Source organism: Diorhabda carinulata, chromosome X, assembly GCF_026250575.1.
Source record: "Diorhabda carinulata isolate Delta chromosome X, icDioCari1.1, whole genome shotgun sequence".
In the NCBI taxonomy this organism is placed as follows: Eukaryota; Metazoa; Arthropoda; class Insecta; order Coleoptera; family Chrysomelidae; genus Diorhabda; species Diorhabda carinulata.
The window spans coordinates 6,655,922-6,675,030 of NC_079472.1; the positions used below are offsets into that span (position 1 = coordinate 6,655,922).

A 19,109-nucleotide genomic window follows, 5' to 3' on the forward strand; every position below is an offset into this window, starting at 1 on the left:
AAGATCTAGAACCAAACCTGTGAACTATATCCGTCTGACAGATGGATGTTCCATTTGAACGGTTAAATGCCCTTAATACTATCGAAAATTTGTTTTTAAAACAAATAAATATTATATGAGTTGACATCATGCAAACTATGTTTGTATCAAGCTTGTTTCTATTCGAAAAGTACTTACGGAATAGATTTCAAATCTATTTTTCTATCCAAACATCTAAAAGAACGAGCTACACTTTGAACACATCTATTTTAAATATTTATAAACAAATATAACTCAGTTGAAATTATTTTATACGCAATTGAATAATTAATCGAACTATTTGTTTTTTTTCTCAGGATTGTTTGAAAGCTATCGGAAAGAACTTCCATCCGGAGTGCTTCAATTGTACATATTGTGGTAAACTCTTTGGAAACTCTCCATTCTTCTTGGAAGACGGCAGTCCATATTGCGAAGCTGGTAAGAAACTGAATAATAATTTTATGAATAGTTGTGATGTTTTCGAAAAACTGTGAGAAAAGGCACGAGCGTAGCTAGTGCCTTTATACGCAAAAGTGCGCAATGTACTTCACACATGAGTATCATAAAAAATTCTACGTATGACCACATTAAAAAATATTTTCATGAAATATACTTATAACAATGTTTAGATTTAAATTTGTGGTAGTTTTCAACATAGAATTATGGGACCATAACATTGACGATTTCCATTGCCATTGGCTTGACTTTTCCGAGAAATATAAAATAAGAATATTTTCCGTCTAATTTTTTTGTGTTACACCAATCCAAAAAATCCCTTATGACTTTATGTGTATTTTTCTTGACTTTTTAGGCAGCAGGTATTGAGTTACATTGCACGCAATTTCCGCAATTTAGGAGGAATGCATTCAGATTCTCCTCCCATGTTTATTCAGTTTAACAATCAGTGTTTTAACAATTAAAATTTTAAATGACGATGACGATGATTACAGAAACCTTCACAGAACACACAACACAAAATTATCTGAAGTAACTTAATAAATATGAAATAAAAAAGATTGTTATAACAATCATCATTTATTAGTGGTTATTTTCAAAAAATAATTACAATTTATGATAATTTTCTTCAGAATTTCTTTTTATGGCGAACGGTTTCTTTGACATGTACAACGATCCAAAAATCTATATCTCCTAAACCATAAATTTAATCGAGTTAAAAGAAAGTACCGTTTTATTGAAAAATCTATTGGAAAATTCATTTATGCTATCTAGATTGTACAGGTTGTCCCTGTAGAAGTTACGTAAAGTCCATAATCTTTTTGAAATTTCATTAGTGCTTAAGACGAAGGTCAAATACATGATTTTTCATCCTTTCTCTCAAATTTCGATCAATTACTTACTTAATCCTAAAAAATATCCCGAACAAGTAATCGATGTTATATATTCATTCACACTGGATTTCCTGTTTTTTATGTCTTACTATACAGAATGTGTATAAACTATCATAACGAATATTTTTAGATGTCTGCGAAAAATATTGAATTTAAGAGATCGAGTGAATCGCGTCATCTACAGCTCGATTTGTGGTAAATATAGTGGACCATTACTCAGTTCTAACATTTTTTCAAGCGATATACCCTGTATATATTTTCAATTTTTCATGATGTATTGAATAACAGGTTTCAGAAATGTATTGTAATGTTTTTCTCATTTATTTACACTTTTTATTCGTGGGGATAATTAATAAACAATAATACGTTCTTAATTTATTTAAATACTGAACACAACATTTAACTAACTTATAATAATTCCCTTATCAGTATTACTCAACTTACTTAAATATTTTATTTGAATTTTTCGATTACTTTCCAATTCGTTCTGTTCACTACGATTGTCTATTATAAACTAGACTAACGCTACAGAAATTTATTTCCATACCACAAATGGAATTCTCCATACTTCCTAGAAATTATCCAAAAGAAAATAAACCGAATGCTATAAAAAACAAACATCCAACGGATTCCGCGGTTTATAAAAAGTAAGTCTAAAGGCCAAATTCGTGAATTGAAATTTGTGAATTTCAATATATCTAGGCAGGACCGGCTCTAGGGCAGAGATACGTTGGTAATAGTATGAATGGCGCGGACGTACAAAGGGAATGGAAAAGCGCCATAAAGTGGACAATTCGCAAAGAAGGCAATACACAACAATACGAAAACTATAGAGGTATTGCAATGACTAGTACAATCAGTAGAATGTACTGTAAACCAAAATTTAAAGGGAATAAAAGGACTTTGGGGCGGAAAAGTAAATTGTTTTCAAGGCCGGAAGATCCACAGTTGACCACCTATACTGTGTTAAATAATTGAATAAAATGCAATGTGACGATAAATCCATTTATTATATTTGGGCTTGCCGAAGGCATAAGACAGTGTATCACTAATCAAACTGTGGATAACGTTAGAACAAACAAACATTATTACAAACAGATTCAAAGAACATACAAAAATAGTATTTAACAAAAGTTAAAGCAAATTGGGATTTATTAGATGGATGTACTAACACGAAAGGTTTATAATAAGGGAGCTGGTACTCGCCAACGCTATTCTTCAAGATCTACTATACACGCTTTGCTTTCGCAGACAACCAGACAGTAATAGCACAGGAACACGACATGTAATACATGAATCAAACAAGAGGGTACAGGAAATGGAATCTTGGAGTGAATATAAGAAAAATATATGTGCAACGGAGCAACATTGCAAGATATCGACTTGAAGGTCTGCGCCAGGCGATAATACATTTTTCCTTGTCATACTTTAATTATACTCGTATAGGTTATAACTTGACCATATAATTGATATTATTTCATAAATTTTCGTTAAGTATATATATATTTGGATACCTGCTGTTGCTTTTTTCTCTATTTTGCAATGATGAATTTTGTGGACTTAGCTATCCACTTAATAATATCAACGTTTTTTAGATTGGAATGAACTTTTCACAACTAAATGCTACGCTTGTGCATTCCCGATTGAAGCAGGTGATCGTTGGGTAGAGGCTCTCAACAACAATTACCATAGTCAGTGCTTCAACTGCACGGTAAGTGATTTCAATATTTTCTCATTATAATCATGATCTATCTATACCGAAGGAATATTCAAAATGTTTGAAGAAAAACGTAACAAGCCAACTGGCATGCTACAAGTTATTGGTGGTCTTCAATATCTTATGATCGCTTCAAACATCAAGATGTAATTATCTCACCACATAACACACATATTATCATCAACCTTGTCCAATCATTTAAGTAATACTCCATTTTTTACTCTCTAATTATATGAATGATTCAAATAATAAAATTTTTGTTTTAATCTCAGTAGTTGAAAGTTTGTAAGCTAGATATTACCTGTGATGAATCTTTGTAATTTAGTCATTTCTTTTAAACTGAAATTTCACTCAAACAAGATCAGGTGTTCGGAGCCTCAGTATCAAAAGAAAATCGTATAGAAGAAGGTTCGAATTTTTGTATAACTTTTTTCCATGGCTCTTGCCGACTTTCTTATTTTCATCTCGGGTATAATTGAATTGGAGATATAGAATTCTTTGCGATCTAAAAAAGTGAGTATCCTCCAGTTAATAATATAAGATTTAATAGAATTGCCCTCACCCTTATGTTTATACCTGACCCTAACAGTTTATTCCGAGCCATGAAACAGGGTGTATCATGAAGTTCGATTGTGTCTTTCACAACGTCTACCACAACACTAAGACAATAGTATACCAAACTGAAATCTCTTTCAAGAAAACTCAATTTGCCCCAATCTTTATGGAATGTATGCAGAACTGAAAATGACAACATTATTGTCACTGTTAAAAATATTGCCGAGTGTTCCGATTATCTGGTTCTCCATAAATTTGAGAATTCACGTATGTTCCTTAAAGTAGATGGTAGGTATTTAGCGATTTGAAGTCATCAATAAACTAAACTGACTTCCTACAAATTTTGTTTGATACTGAAAAGGTTCAATAACGAAAATTATAGGAAATTTTGCCTCGGAAAGAAGCTATTTTCTTCAAAATTAACGATTAGGATGGCAACATCTCCTTAGGATATAATTTTGTACATACATACCATACATCTAACGAGAGTTTACCCATAGTGAAAGAAATGTTTCCAAACAAATTGTTGTATCGTGGATTTCAAGCTAAGATCTATCTCGAGCCGATTTTTTTCTGAGGATTCGTTATTTCGTATTTGACTCTACCTGAATAAACCAGGATAATCTTGTAATTGGAGGAGAAAATTTCTTCGAGAAATAAGTAACTTATCAGATGCTATGTTTCTAAGAGTTTCCGAAAATCTAGGGGCCAAATTATACGAATGTTAGTAGATAAACGGCGGCCACTTGGTTGATATTACTTCCAAAAAATAATTCTCACTTTCATATTCTTTATTTTGAGCGAATATTTGTTTAAATAACATTTGTTTATGGTTCACCCTGAATATCAAGCCGTTTTTCAAATGATTCCCAACCGTTTATTGGTTAATAACCATTGCGTCAGCGATGTCTTATTAGCTTAATTGATCAAATGCAAAATTTCATCATACTTGTTAGTAAGTGGCCGTCCGAAGTTTATTCTTTTGGGAAGTTTATTTATTTCTAAACATTCATAACTTTTAATAGAAACAGAGCTTCGATTCACAAATGCCACATAGAAAACGTGCATCAAGTTCGGCTCAACCAGAATAGTGGCTATCGTTGTACTGCCATCAACATCATGAAAATTTTTCCATTCCACCCTATTATTTTTTTAGTGACGTTTTCAAAATTATATATTTTTTCCAGATGTGTAAGAAGAATCTCGAAGGACAGAGCTTCTTTGCCAAAGGAGGACGCCCATTCTGCAAAAACCATGCCCGTTAAGACGCTGAAATATCTTGATATGATTATTGTTACCATATTTTGCTTTGTATTTCTTTAATGTATTAATTATCGCGAGCTTTGTGTTAAAAAATCTATTTTTCTTACTGTTTAATTTTAATATAACACTAGCTTGTAGCCGTCATCTGATACAGTTTGTCTTCTTGTTCTTAATTATACTTCAATACTATATTCAAGACATTCTGTATATTATTTATTTTTCTCTTCTACTTATAGGTGTACAAAAGATTCACAACCAAAAATATTTATTTTATTTAGAATTTACTGTAAATTTGTTCTTAGACTAGAGATTTTTTGAGAAATTTTGGCAAAAAAATTGAAGGGTTTTTTTGTAAGTGTTTTGAATATTTTTTGTGATTTGTGCCATTGATTTCACGTAATGGACTGTTTGTCTAGCACCCTATATAAATAAATATATATTAAGCTAGTTACGAGTTTTATTTGTTAAATTTCAGAAGTTTTTAGATCATTTGATTTCCGATTTGGTATTTCCTACATCAACCACCTCCTACCCTTTTAAGTAGGTAAATATCCCTTCCATGAGTGCACGATCAATTTAACTTCTTCGTCTTGCTCTTCTGTCGGTCAATCAGACCTCGATTCCCCAATAACTCTGGACATTCCTTGCGTGTGCTTCTTTCATAATTCATAATTTCATTTTCATTTCAAATACACGTTGGCCTTTCCAATCTCAGCCTTAACAATCGTACCAGTGTCTGCAACAATATCATTGATTGCATTAGACCAAAAACCAAAATTGGGGAAACAACCCCAGATAAACTGAAAATGGTGGCTTGTCTCTGGTAATAACAGTTGAGTTACTATCTTTTACTAAGGCAGCACTACAAGTAATCTTAGGTTTGTACACTGTGAAGGCCTGGATATATCCCAAATTGGCAAAGCGCCAGGACGAGAGGGCATTCCTTCAGACTCTATAAAGATACTACCAAAGTGCGCACCAAACTGAAACAAATACATGATGATTGTTCTACTGATAAGACAACACTTTTTTGACAACTCGAAGGTGTATCAAGGTCATCTTGATCTCAAAAAAAGATACCAATATATAAAGACCATTATGCATGCTAAGCTCGCTAAGTAAGTTTCTAGAAGCACTAATTAGAAACAGACTATCCAAAGAGATATAATTGAAAAGCAAAAGTTTGATTTCTGCTAAAGTAAATCCACTATTGACGCAGCACTGTCAGTATTACAATCGAATGCTGTGCACTAGTAGACATAAAAAACACTTATAATAGAAAACAAGAAAACACTTTAGTTGGCTCAGGGGTTTCTTAGGATTCGTCACTAGGCTCAACTTTGTAGAACATACTCCTCGACGATGTCTATAGCTTAGAACTGACAAGCAATTCTACAACCATTCGGCGACGATTTAGCATTAATATCCTCGGCAAAAAGCGAACCGTGGCTTGTAGTGAACGTCAACGAGAACTCGAAGCAGGTTAATGCATGGATAAAGGAGAATGGATTTCAACTGACTCTTCAAAAAAAGCCAATGCTATTAAGATGAAGCCAACTCTGCTTTGTACTGGAAGAAGTTATTATAGTTCCCACTTATCTCATTAAATACCTAAGAATCCTAGTAGACAACCGACTAAGCTTCCGAAAACATATTGAGATAAAGCACACAAGGCGGAGGAGAGGATGTCGAAACTAATAAGAATTTTCCTGAGTGTGCATGGACTAAACAACTGCAAAAGATCGGTCATTTGCAGCGCCCTCCACGACATGATTTTGCATGGGGCACCAGTGTCGAAAAAGCCTGCACTAAATGAACCAACACAATACTGAGTTGATCCCAAAGAAACATACTTTTTTTGAAAGAAGTTACATACATGAAAATACCGAGAACGAACAATACATACAAAAAGACAGAGCTCTAAGAACGTGGCAAGAAAAATAGGAAAACCAGACAACAAACTCACTGTGGATAAAATGCCTAATTGGTGATATCCATAATTGCAAACACCGCATAACTGATTACTTTTTAAGTCAAGTTTTCTCAAGATCATAGGGTGTTTAGCGTTTATACAAAAAGATTTGGAAAAACCGACATAGAAAATTGCATGTATTGCCAATTAATAGACTCCGTGGAACATACTATTTTCAATCCCACCAGCAAGTGGGAGCAGCGGGATAGGAACGAAGCATGCCGAGAACTAAATCGCGAGATAACACCCGATAACCTTAAAGAGAAATTGACTGATAGCAAAAAACTGGGAGGTAGTGGAACCGACAATAAAGCACATCACGTTCAAGAAGGAGAAAGACGAATTAAGTCGAGTAAGAGAAAATCACTCACAGGTCCCTAATCACCATTGATGGAAGGAGGAAGTAGGGAAATCACAGATTCATTGAATAAGCTCGATGCCATTGAAGATATATCTAGACGGCAGTACCATAGCATCTACGCGGGCTGTTCAAAAGAGGTATTTTACCAGTGCATACACTAGCTACGCTTTTTAAAAAATTATCGATATTAAAAGCTATGATCGTTTCAATGATAAATCCAATAATTTGAGACAAAAACTTTATTTCAACAGATTTTAACATACAATTATTGCTTAGATTTTGTGAATAAAAGAGAGATGAAATGTTGATTCTCTCCATACGAGGGTTACTAATACGTATAGTAATAATTGATGGAATGTGGAACAAACGATAATAATTGCAATCACAGAGTGACTCGTTCCTGTCTTATAAATACTGATTGCCGGTTTTGGAGCAGAACGAAAAAATGCTTTATGTTAACTCTTATGTGAATACCCTCATACCCTTTTACAGATTCTTATCTTTCATAGTATCAAATCTTCTTAGACCTTCCTTATGTGACGATAATGCAATAACTTTCAACACCAGATGAAGCTCTCTTAGCGTTTAAATCGAAAATTGAAGTTAATAAATTGGTTGAAACACGTGTAGTGAAATCAGCTACGATATCAAATATTTGTTTAACTCATTTTAAAAATGTAACTAGCAACCCTCGTAGGCAATTGATAACAAATTCAATCCTAGAAAATATATTTGTTGATGAGAGTGATAATAGATCAGAAAAATACTTCATATTTCATGCTTCTCGACTCTTTCGTCCTACTAATTTAGATACTATATTTCAAACCCGTCGATAACGAGTTTCAATAACCAAGTTTACAAAGAACCATGGCATTTTTTTCTCTAATTATTCATATTATCCAGCATAGTCTTCTTTTAAGTATGTACTCATTATAATTGAAGTATGATAAGGTGCGTTGTCCTGTTGGAAGAGTATTTCTTTTTCTTCAAATACGGTCGTTTTTTTTTTCAATTTCTCCCTTCTTCTTATCAACCAATTATGTGGATTACTCTCCCAGCTGTTCCGATAGTCATGAGATTGCGCTTATCGACCATTTTCAATAACTTGTTCCCATGACTATCGGAGAAAACTGTTGCCAATTTTCCCACCGATGCCTCTTTCACAACACGCTTGCCCTTCGCAATCAACTGTCTTTATTATTCCTTTCGTTCCAGGAGTGTAGTGGTGGATCCAGGTTCCATCTACAATTTTTAATGGATGCAAAAATCTAATCCATGTTCATTCGAATGCGCCTCGGGTAGAGACAAAGCATTCATTCAACGTACGGATAATTTATGCTGCATAATTTTTCGTTCAGTACATGATAAATTCGTTCTTTTGATATGCCGATAGCCTATTCTATCTTTAATTTCAATCCATTTGGTGAGCTTTTTCGATGGTTATTGTAGTTTTTGACCTAATGCTTGTCGTAAATAGAGCTGATCTAGCTACATTTGAGCCGCCCAAAATTTCAAGGTCGTAGATGATGATGCAGAGTCGGCGTATGTAGATCCTCTTTCATTTAAGTCATGTTAAATGGCAGCTGGTTACATGATTCCTCCATTTTAAGAAACATCTTCACAATGATTCCCTTATACGATTATCAAATAGAAAATAAGTATCCAAACTAGCTGAAATTTTAGTGATAATGTCTCAATGCATGCGCGAATATGCTTCCTTATATTGATCCATCCCAGGGTTGATGACGGAAACGAATAAATAGTGACAATGTGACAATTTAGAATTAAAATTCCGTTAAGCTTGTAACATTTTTTCTGATCTAATTTCTATGAAAAATTCAATGATATTATCCTATAATTAGATAGTCTATTCTATAAAATATTATTGTGCAAAGGCATAGTTTTATCAAATTTAATTAACAATTATTTTGGCATTGCATAGGCAGTATACAGGCTACATTTATCGAAATTTGAAGAATAATCTTTCACTTTTAAATACCATTACGTAACAATATTGGATATATATCAATGGAAATATAGAAACTTTCCTATGTTCTCGCAAAAATTTGTGTTGAGAATATATGTGATGAATTTGAAAATTCTACAGAAAAATATAATAGAAATAAATTGTACATTTGGTGGCACCCAAACATGAATGCGAAAAAACATTGGTGTCATTTAGACCCTGTTTCGTTACATTAAATGAAAGGTAATGATTGGAATGAATTATAAGAATGCTTTAGCGAAGCCTAAAAGGTTTAATATTGGAATGAATTGAATAGGAGATTGAAATTTCAGGCAAGGTTACACATATTATGTTGAAATGAAAATATAGTACCAAATTTCATGATATCTTTTACTTTTTCTCAATCTTGATGCCTTTCTACCCTTTCATGTGTTAAGTCATTGCGAGAGCTCCTTTCTCGATAACTATTTTCATTCTTTCCTATCCTGTCTTTGTTTTATGTCCTGTCATCTTATGATTTGTTTTTTTCCCTGCTATTTTTTCTTCCATCCCCCTTGTTTTGTAAGTGCCTACTTCATATATCTCCCATATTACTCGTTCTTCTCTCATTCTCATTTATTGACCAAACCATTTTAGTTGTTCCAAATTTTCTTTTATAACATAGGCTCACCGGATTACGTTGTTTTAATTCCTAATAGTTTCGGTATTGAATAAGTATTCAGCTGGAAGAATAATCTTAATGCACTTAGTACTAATAATGGAGAGCGAACTGAATGAGATTTGAGAAAGTAGAATTGACTCACTTTACACAATAGTGGGTGAACAATGGATCATCCCATTGGTATTGTTATTTTAGATACCAAATTAGAAAAATGAAGTTATATGAATAATCAGCTGAACATTCAATAATCATGGGCTCCCAATTTGTTTATATCAATTGTTACGTCTTTTTCTGAGCCGGTTACTTAAGGGCTACCATTCTGTTATTCTTTTAACTTTACTATTATTTTTCATTCTTTATATGTATCCTTGCCATCTTATTCGCTGCGATTTCATAAATATGGTAATAGTTTCTCCATTAAAGATTTTTCTAATTTCAGTGTTCATAAAGATTCTATATTGTCCGTCACCTAGCTTTTTTGGTCCATATAATCTTCGTATCATTTTTCTTCATCAGCTTTTGTTAAATTCATCGTTTCTCCTCCATAGGTTACTGTAGGCCTCATTCTTATACTGTTCTGTAAATTTTCATTTTGGTATATCCACTAATTTTTTTGCATAGACCGTGGATCCTTCGAGTGATTTCCTCTCATCGTTCATTCTGGTTGAAAAACAGTTATTCCTAAGTATTTGGAATTGTTAATTCCCTCGAATATATATTTCCCTATCGCTAGCCTCTTGTTCGATCTTCAAGATTGTTTCCTTCAGGATTTATACACTCGTTATTATCGTCAGATAATCTGCGTATACCAATATTTGGACATCTTTGGTAATAATTGTACTTATCGGCTTGTAGTCTTCTATTACTCCATCCAGTGGTCTATTTTTTGACATGTCTTTTAATAGTATGTGGAGCCTCTCTCTCCACTTCGTAAATTATGTGAAAAATTATCTTAATAACATTTTTCCCAATGGGTGGATTGGTTGGGGTGATCCATTTGCATGGCCTTTACGTTTCCATGAATTAAATACAATGGATTCGTTGGTATATGCAACACCGGTAAACACAAGGAACGAAATGATCGATACAATTCACTTCCATTCTATAAGGCAAAATCTTGGAATGCCCTTCCAATTTCAAAGAAATATCCTCCGTAGACTCCAGAAGTGTGTGGAAATGCAAGGTGGCCACTTTGCACTATTTAATATTTTTGTTTTTATTTGATAAGATATTAAATAGTTTCCTTATGTAAGTAACACGATGTTCGACAGTATGATTGATCATATACACCTGATTTATCTCCTAATGACTTTTTCCTGTTCTCTACTGTCAAAGAAAAAATGCGCACACAGCGATTCTCATCAACTAAAGAAGCTGTCGAAGACTTTCAGAATTATATCCTATGATCTAAGAGTGGAAAAATATTTCCAGAATTGGTTTGATCGTATGCAAAAACATATTAACTTCATATTGAGAAAAGTTATTAAATACTTTGTTTCGAACTTGTTAGCTTCTGTTTCATTTGTTATACAAATTTAGAAAGCAGCCCTGGTAGGTTATTATTAAACACAGCATCGCAGTTTTAAAGATTTATATGAAAAATATCAGCTCCATGTAGAGGTTTCATGTTATAGAGGAGATTGAGAGGTGACTCTATTACCATCGATATACTGGAAAACGTCTCAAACATAACTCACCTTCTATTAATTTTGTTCTAGTACAAATCATTTGATACATGAAATATGTTTTAAGGGACTAGCTAAACGATCTTTTAAATAAATTATTATCCTATTCCTAATTATGGCATTTGAAGGGTTGTGCTCATCATCACTAGACAGTTGATGAGTTGCAAACCGAAAACCAACTCTCTTTCTCTCTCTCTAAAAAATAGTATGACACAGTTTTCCATATTTTCTAATTTTTTTATAGGAGTCGAAATATAGACGGTGGTACCTTATCATATAGACTCCCTGCATGAACTTAAGACAATGAAATTCGAGAAATCTACGATAAATTCTCTTATCTATGATTTACCATCACATTAAGTTGAATTTTGTATACATTTTATAGACTAAAATTTTAAGCAGAATTTCTAAACTGGAGGAATCCATATATCCCCAGTCATCTCCATGTCTGCCTGTAGATATTCGCTAAGCTGACATTCGGAAGCCATAGAATGTTTTCTGGCCAATTCTTTGGCTTTTTTCGTGAATTTTATAACCTGCAACAGTAAGAGTAAAAAGTCATTTGTGGAAAATATATTCCTGAATTGAATTATGACGATTGTCAAATATTTTACTCAAATACTGGTATCTTAACTACAAGATGATTTAAAAACAAGGATCCCTCTAAAGGATAGGTAGAAAATTATAACGTAATTGGAGTTGGCGTAGTAAATGTGGCGTATTCCCTGATAAGAATATATTTTCAAAAAATGTGGATTTAGGGTTGGGATTTCTCATATTGTTTAACAATTAATGTTTCTAGCCGGTAGATCGTCTGTTACGAGCCATCAAACTTCAATACAATGAGGAAAATGTAGCTGCTGTTCAAAGCTTTAAATTTGTGGTGCAAGATACCAGAGGCTCTGGAGCATACTTGCTCTCAAGACGACACTATGGTAACTGGTGTGATTAGATTTACTGGATATATTTCTTCGAGTCCTTTCAGGTGAGGAAATTATCCGCTTTACGGTTTATTCTTTACTCGTATGAGGTTTTAAATAATAACGATGTAGTTTCGAGTTAAAATTTTTCATAAACTTATGTTTACTCAAAATGTCAAATAGGAGATTTCGGGAGGTTAACTAGATGATAAAATAATGTAAAACATTATTCAATAAATTTATGGAAACACTCACTTCATTAACCATATTTTTCATGTGTCCATTATTGCCATAAGTACTATTTTTATTGGGAGTTTCTAAGGAAAATGGCCAAATACGAATCCATCCACCTTCACGTGATTTGGGGTAATTCCAATCTCTTCCATTTCCCCAAGATTTTGATTCTGGTTTTTTGTAATCATCACAGCCCTAAAAACGAAATTGTATAAAATATAAAATACAATGCTAGAGCCATATCACTTTTTGAGTGACGCTTTGTTGTTCTTTAAATTTGTAGGTTTCATCTGTATAACTATTGATAAAATCGAGTTTCATCCTCATAAAGTAATGCTAATATAAGAATAATTTGGGGATAATTATAGCCGCAGAATGGAAATTTGCTATAGTCTTCTAATGGATATCCAAATAATCCCCATTTTAGTAATCCTAGATGGATTTGGAAATATAAAACACAATGTGTGTATTTAGGCATCACAGTTACCAATCATTCTTTGTAGAAGATAATTTGAATAGATCTAAGTAATTATATCTGTTGAGAAGTCAAATATATCCTGCAATAAGAAATGCAGTTATGTAAACAACATTTTGCAAAAGACAAAATCCACAAAAAAATGAATTGCGTAATTCCTTATGAGCTTTTAATAACTGGAGAATGAATTTTTTCATCTTATTTGTAATTTAGTGAAGTTCAAAAAATTGAACATCAATTAAACGAGAATTGAGGTGAAATGTAATTTTCATGAAATTTTAAAATCATTTATTCCCAAAAAACAAACCAATAGAATAACAATAAGACATAAATATGAAGTTTATTGATTTTTGTTGCTATTGAGTTTAGGTTGTTACGAGTGATGCTGAATTTTGATAGGTTATGTCGTTACGAACTTCGTTCAATTTTTATAGCTTCTTTTTTCAAAATCTTAAAGATATGCATATATGACACCAAGGTTATTTAAATGAAATTTAAATTAATACAATGATAATTTTGAGCAATATGTGTGGTTCATAAAAACAGGCGTTTTTTAGTTATTTTGATTTTTTAAAATTTTGGCAGATTAATAATCCAAGCAACCACTTCCATAAAAAACATGTTCTGCCAACGAGCATGTATCTGGGTATAATTTGCTGTCTCTTTTGTGGGAGGTTATCTAATTGATGAGTAGTCTCTTGGACAAACATTTACCTAGCCCATAAAATTCAATTTCACTAATTACTACATAACCTGTAAATACTAATAAATATTCATCATAATTCATAACAGTCTCATCTAATCTAGCCCTATAAAAATTCAATTTATTTCATAATTTAACTAATTAAAATTGATATTAATTTGAATAGCAACCAGAATCAATATAATTTCAGTCTCCCATGATGAACGTTTTATTCAATTTTATTCTGCAATCCTTAAAAAAATCGAAATATTATGAAGTTACATAATTTTATTAACACACTATATTTTAAATAATGGGTAGTAAATTAGAAGTTTGACCCTTTTTAGACGTTAAGTTCTTCCGGCAACTAGATCAATTTTCTCGATATTTGATTCCATTTATATGTTAGTCGATTCTTTACTCCTATTTTCCTACTATATAAGAAAAGCTTTGTTTTTTTTATTGATTGATGTTATTTATTTATTTCACTCAATTTATTTTTTCTCATACGTCTATGCCACGTTGGAGGCGATTTATAGCCAAAGCTCTCTTGAATCGTTTCATTTTTAACATTTTTACATTTATGCTTTTAAATATGCTGAAATTACATAGCCCTTCAAAATGTAACTGAATGCTTAGCTGATCATTTTCCGTATATTTTATTCCTTGTTCCTATTATCATTACAGAAGATTCAACCTCATCTAAATACTACTTACCTGTTTAGTATTTCCATTATGCACGGGTGAAGTTACTGCACGAACATCTACGTGAACTTTTGGCAATGTTATGTAAGTTCCTGAAAAATATGACAGCGGTGAAAATATATTAAAAACATTCAAAATAACAAAGGAGGAAAGAATCTCACTGTCGTTTATCTTGATATTAAACCTTTTTGATAATCACATAAACATGAAAAGCAGTAATTTGAGACAATAACATTGAAATCGAATTAGAATTTTCAGATTATACAATTGATCAGAATGAAATTTCATTCATTAGCTTCGTGACAACTACTCATAGTTTGTTGATGATGTCGTATTGATTTTGAGTTTCTTCTGAATGAAAATTAATTTCAGGAAAAGGATAAATATATCAAGATGTCGACCTATTTCAGTCTTTCACAAAAGACAAAAGAATATCATGGATTTGTAGTAAGTTAGTTGGTAGATTGAATCTCATTAGAGACTTGAATGAAAATATAGTTTTTCTTGAAAAAACTGTTAAATCTTAACTCTTAAACTATTTCAAGATATAAAACAAGAAATATTACAATAAAATTCAAGTAAAAGTAGATACATTAAAAATATACTGAAAAATGACATTTTGGTGCAATTGGTCAAGAGTTATTCGAATTGAATATGCTGAGAATGACAAAAGTACGGGTATGTTATGAATGAGGTTTGTACTAAAAGTACGGTTCCCGTATTTTTCACATATAGAAAACATTGTTCTTTGTTATTAATTTATACATTATTGGAAAGCCTGAAACTGTTGGAGATGGTGCTCTAGCTTTTGTATTCCTAGTCGAAGAAGTCTCCCGCCAATGCGTTGAGGAACCGTATGGCCTCTTATCTGATTTCAGAGTGTTTGCCCACCTTTAGCATGCTCGGTCGGATATGTACGGTAGATGGGGCATAACAGTCCACCCAAGTTTCTTGAAAACCTCCTGTAAGGTCGAACGTTGTCAAGAAGAAATACTACTTTTTCCGTAAGTTCTCCTTTTCGGCGATTCTGGACAGTTCGCCAGAGTCAAGTCTATATTTCACAATATCTGTTCGAGTTTATTGTCGTCCCAGGATTGATCGGAGGTACTCCTTTTCGATTCCAAGTCGCAGTTGTCAAAATCAGTCTTACCGACTATTTTTATTTGGCTCTCTTTAGTGGCCATGAACCGTCACTGACGAGATTGCTGTTTTGTTTCGAGGATTTATCTTCGTCAGTCAGCATCTGGGGAAAAAATCAAGCACTCATCTCGCCATAATACAACGTGTCTGTTATAGTTCTTTGAATTGTTCCAGGGGAGGCTTCAGTAATGCGTTGAACAAGTCCACTGACAGGGATTCTCATATCTTTGAGCAGCTGAATATTGAACTTCCCGACAATTGCATCCAAAACCGGCGGTCTTTCTTACCGTTCTTTATCATAAACATTCAAGCCACAGCAAAAGCGCTGCACCAATTGGGACGTACTTGAACGAACATGCAACTCAGTCAGTTGTCGATGAATCTCCATGGGCGGTAACTTCCTTTCCTAGAGAAAACAAATTACTGCCTCAACCCTTTACTTGGCGGTAGCGGCGATCAACACTTTGACAACAGCCAAGCGAATACTGAGGGTCATTGAAGTAATGCGTGGAAGATCGGGCTAGAAAGTGGGGAAACCACTTCCCTCGGCACTGTTGTCATATTTAGTCTAGCACCTTACCTAGATACGGTAATCTAAAGGTTAATTTGTCAAATAGGAACTATTATCTTCTGATAATTAGATGAAAACTTTGTTATTTAGTAAAGTAAATGAAATATTATTAATAAGGATACTAATAAGCGTGATAGAATAAAAATTTACAAAATTTTTCAAATAATTCCTAGATACCAGTTATATTAAGTTTGAGCGGAAATTTGTATTTTTTTTTCATATCTTCCTAGTTGCTTCAACTTAATTTCTTATTGTTAGAATAACATAATTGAACACGAATAATTTAGAAAGCTTTTGGTTCTATGGGTGACAATGAATATTGTTTCGAATTTCGGAATCTTTGCTATAGTTTCGAAAAAGTTTTCAACATCATCATAATTCAAGTCATTTGACTATCTATTTGAAAGCTTATGGATATCGTTACTATATATTTATTTCCTTATTATGGATCTATAGATTTGATATGGCGCCATTATTTGAAAATTCATTATACTTGACTGGTTCTTCTGAATTTTTTTAGAAATTTCTTGTCACTAAAAGGGTTTCATTTCACATTTCAACTCATATGCTGAGAATTAGATATATTGAATTGTGAACTGTATAAAATGAGGATCTTACTTTGAGAACTATTGGCAGATGCTGCTCTACTTTTTACTCGTATAGCAGAACTGGATCTAGAACATGTCGCAGACATTTTTTTTTGTTTTCTTCTCCACCTACCTGCTGCGTTTACCACTGATATTGTATTTATCAAAGACATATTTTTATTTTCTTGATCCGTATTCCTGAAAATAACATCACACAATTTTTGTTTTGCTAAATTTTAAAACAATTTATGATAAATTTGCGCATTAAGTTTCTTCTACATCTTTGTCTTCCAATTAAAAGAATTGTGGGACTCTAAGCAGAGATAGAAATTTGAATGAAATTTCTTCAATTTCGAACTAAAGGTGTTCAGGTTAAAAGTTATAAAACAATAACTACGTATATTATAGTTTTCAAAAATTAAATCCTCATGGGTTATTTTTAATGTAGATTAGGTCCACATCCGTGAGCTGTTCAACCTTGTGTCTACGTAGTGACTCAGAAACTTCCTTCTATTTTGAGCTTATAGAACCGGAGAGTATGAGCGACTCTAATAAACAGCTAACAGTTCAAAGAAGTTAGCTCAAAACGGGCAAATTCGGTGAAACATTTCCACTCATGAATCTATAGAATTGTAACTAGTAGTTTCATAAAACCAGTCCCATAAGTTGTTGAATGTGAAATTAGAAAATATAGAAACAACAGATACAAGAAATACATGAAAAAAATAAAGATCAATGATCTGGCCCAATAGTTATATCATATTTTGAATTACGAATTGTTCTTAGTTTTTAAGAAATAATCTATCGTGTAACTCTTAGCTTACATACCTGTCATCAACCGGTTCATCGGAAAATATATCAAAAACAGCCAGTCCTGTATTGTATAATGGTAATCCCAGTAAATCGAACATGTCATGAAGCATGGGCTTTTTCACTAATCTATCTGCATCACAATCATTACTAAGGGCAGGACTTAGGTTTACCTTAAAAAATGGTGAATACTTTGATATTTGATATCCATTTCCATACATTATTAGTGAAGTATGAGAAGTAATAAAAGAAAAAAAAACATATAAAAACATTTTCTATTATTCTATTGTGAAATTAGCGGCGGGACACTTGATGAAAAACGGCATAATATTAAAATAACTTGGTTCATAAGTTCATTAGGTCCATCGTCGGGATTTTTCAAGTTTCATTCTGTAACGATGTTTAGTATATTGTATACTTTTTCATATTTCAATAGGTTTATAAAGATATGAAGAATGTTAAAGTGGAAGATTGGATTTTCCTAAATGAAAGTTAACATAAAAACCTCAGTAATTATTGAACTAAAACCTTAGATTTTTTTCTCTTGGTGAAGTTATTCTTAATAGGATAAGATAACCATTGCAAAAATTAAAAATTTTTCTCAAAAATTTAGATCTTTTTGATATTGTTTGAGAAGTCATAACTTGTGAATTTACTGTTTTTTTTTTGGATCTTCGTTTAAAATTCAAAAAAATCCAAAATTTTTCGAGATATTAAAAAAACTTAATCTCCCCTTTTCTCCACTTAATTATTTATAACATTTGAAATTTTCTCATCGCCTTTACGGACCTTTCCTCAAATTTTCTAGATACAATACAAATCGAATGACATCTTGTTTGCAATTTTTGGAATTTATTTGTTAATTATTCTAAACAGAAGTTGAAAATTCTCTAACAGAAATTTTAGTTCACTCCATAGAAATAATTATGCCATTACTGAACAAAGCATCCTAAGACTTTTCAAATAAAAATTAAGAGATTAACATTCGCATATTATGTGAGCAACAGGCATTTTGAATTTATATTTTAAACTTTTGTGATAGAGAAATTATCAAAATTTTACATCTTAAAAATCAATCTTCTCAGTTATGATTATAACAAATTTAAAAAGTTTAATATTGCTGAGCAGAAGACTAAAATCCCTGCTCATTACTTCAAATAGGCAAGTAGGCTATTATTGGGTGTATGAATAGATAAATCAAAATACTAACTTACCTCTAACAACCAAGGCCGTAGAGAACTGTCGATGAGTACATCGAAACCAAAAAATTCGAAACAATTAACGGTCGGTGGAATTTGATTAACATGACTTAAGACTGTTAGTATAACCAAGGATGTGATTCGTTGCCATAATAACCAATCTAGAATTCCTGCTTGCTGAAAGTATCTCCTAAGCTGGCGTAAAGTCCACTTACAACCTAAAATACATATTTAGTTCC

The 19,109-nt window shown here is 32.4% G+C and overlaps 2 protein-coding genes across 19 annotated transcripts in view; one reads left to right on the forward strand and one right to left on the reverse strand.

Annotated features, from left to right (window-relative positions):
• The window catches only part of LOC130900749 (PDZ and LIM domain protein Zasp), a 101,619-nt gene extending 96,270 nt beyond the window's left edge, over positions 1–5,349 (forward strand). For all 15 annotated transcript variants that reach the window (XM_057811594.1, XM_057811585.1, XM_057811581.1 and 12 more), the window contains 3 exons: positions 336–456; positions 2,963–3,078; positions 4,827–5,349. In XM_057811594.1, the coding sequence (XP_057667577.1) occupies positions 336–456; positions 2,963–3,078; positions 4,827–4,904 (315 nt within the window). In that variant the 3' untranslated portion in view covers positions 4,905–5,349. The remainder of the gene's footprint in view (positions 1–335; positions 457–2,962; positions 3,079–4,826) is intronic.
• Positions 5,342–19,109, reverse strand: part of LOC130900752 (probable tubulin polyglutamylase TTLL2) — a 42,127-nt gene continuing 28,359 nt past the window's right edge. For 3 of the 4 annotated variants that reach the window (XM_057811603.1, XM_057811605.1, XM_057811602.1), the window contains 6 exons: positions 18,886–19,088; positions 17,690–17,844; positions 16,893–17,059; positions 14,576–14,655; positions 12,723–12,896; positions 9,816–12,083 (listed from right to left, as the gene is read on the reverse strand). In XM_057811603.1, coding sequence (XP_057667586.1) covers positions 11,955–12,083; positions 12,723–12,896; positions 14,576–14,655; positions 16,893–17,059; positions 17,690–17,844; positions 18,886–19,088 — 908 coding nt within the window. In that variant the 3' untranslated portion in view covers positions 9,816–11,954. Of the gene's footprint in view, positions 5,639–9,815; positions 12,084–12,722; positions 12,897–14,575; positions 14,656–16,892; positions 17,060–17,689; positions 17,845–18,885; positions 19,089–19,109 lie in introns of those variants that run through there. The other variant, XR_009060215.1, reaches the window with a different exon arrangement.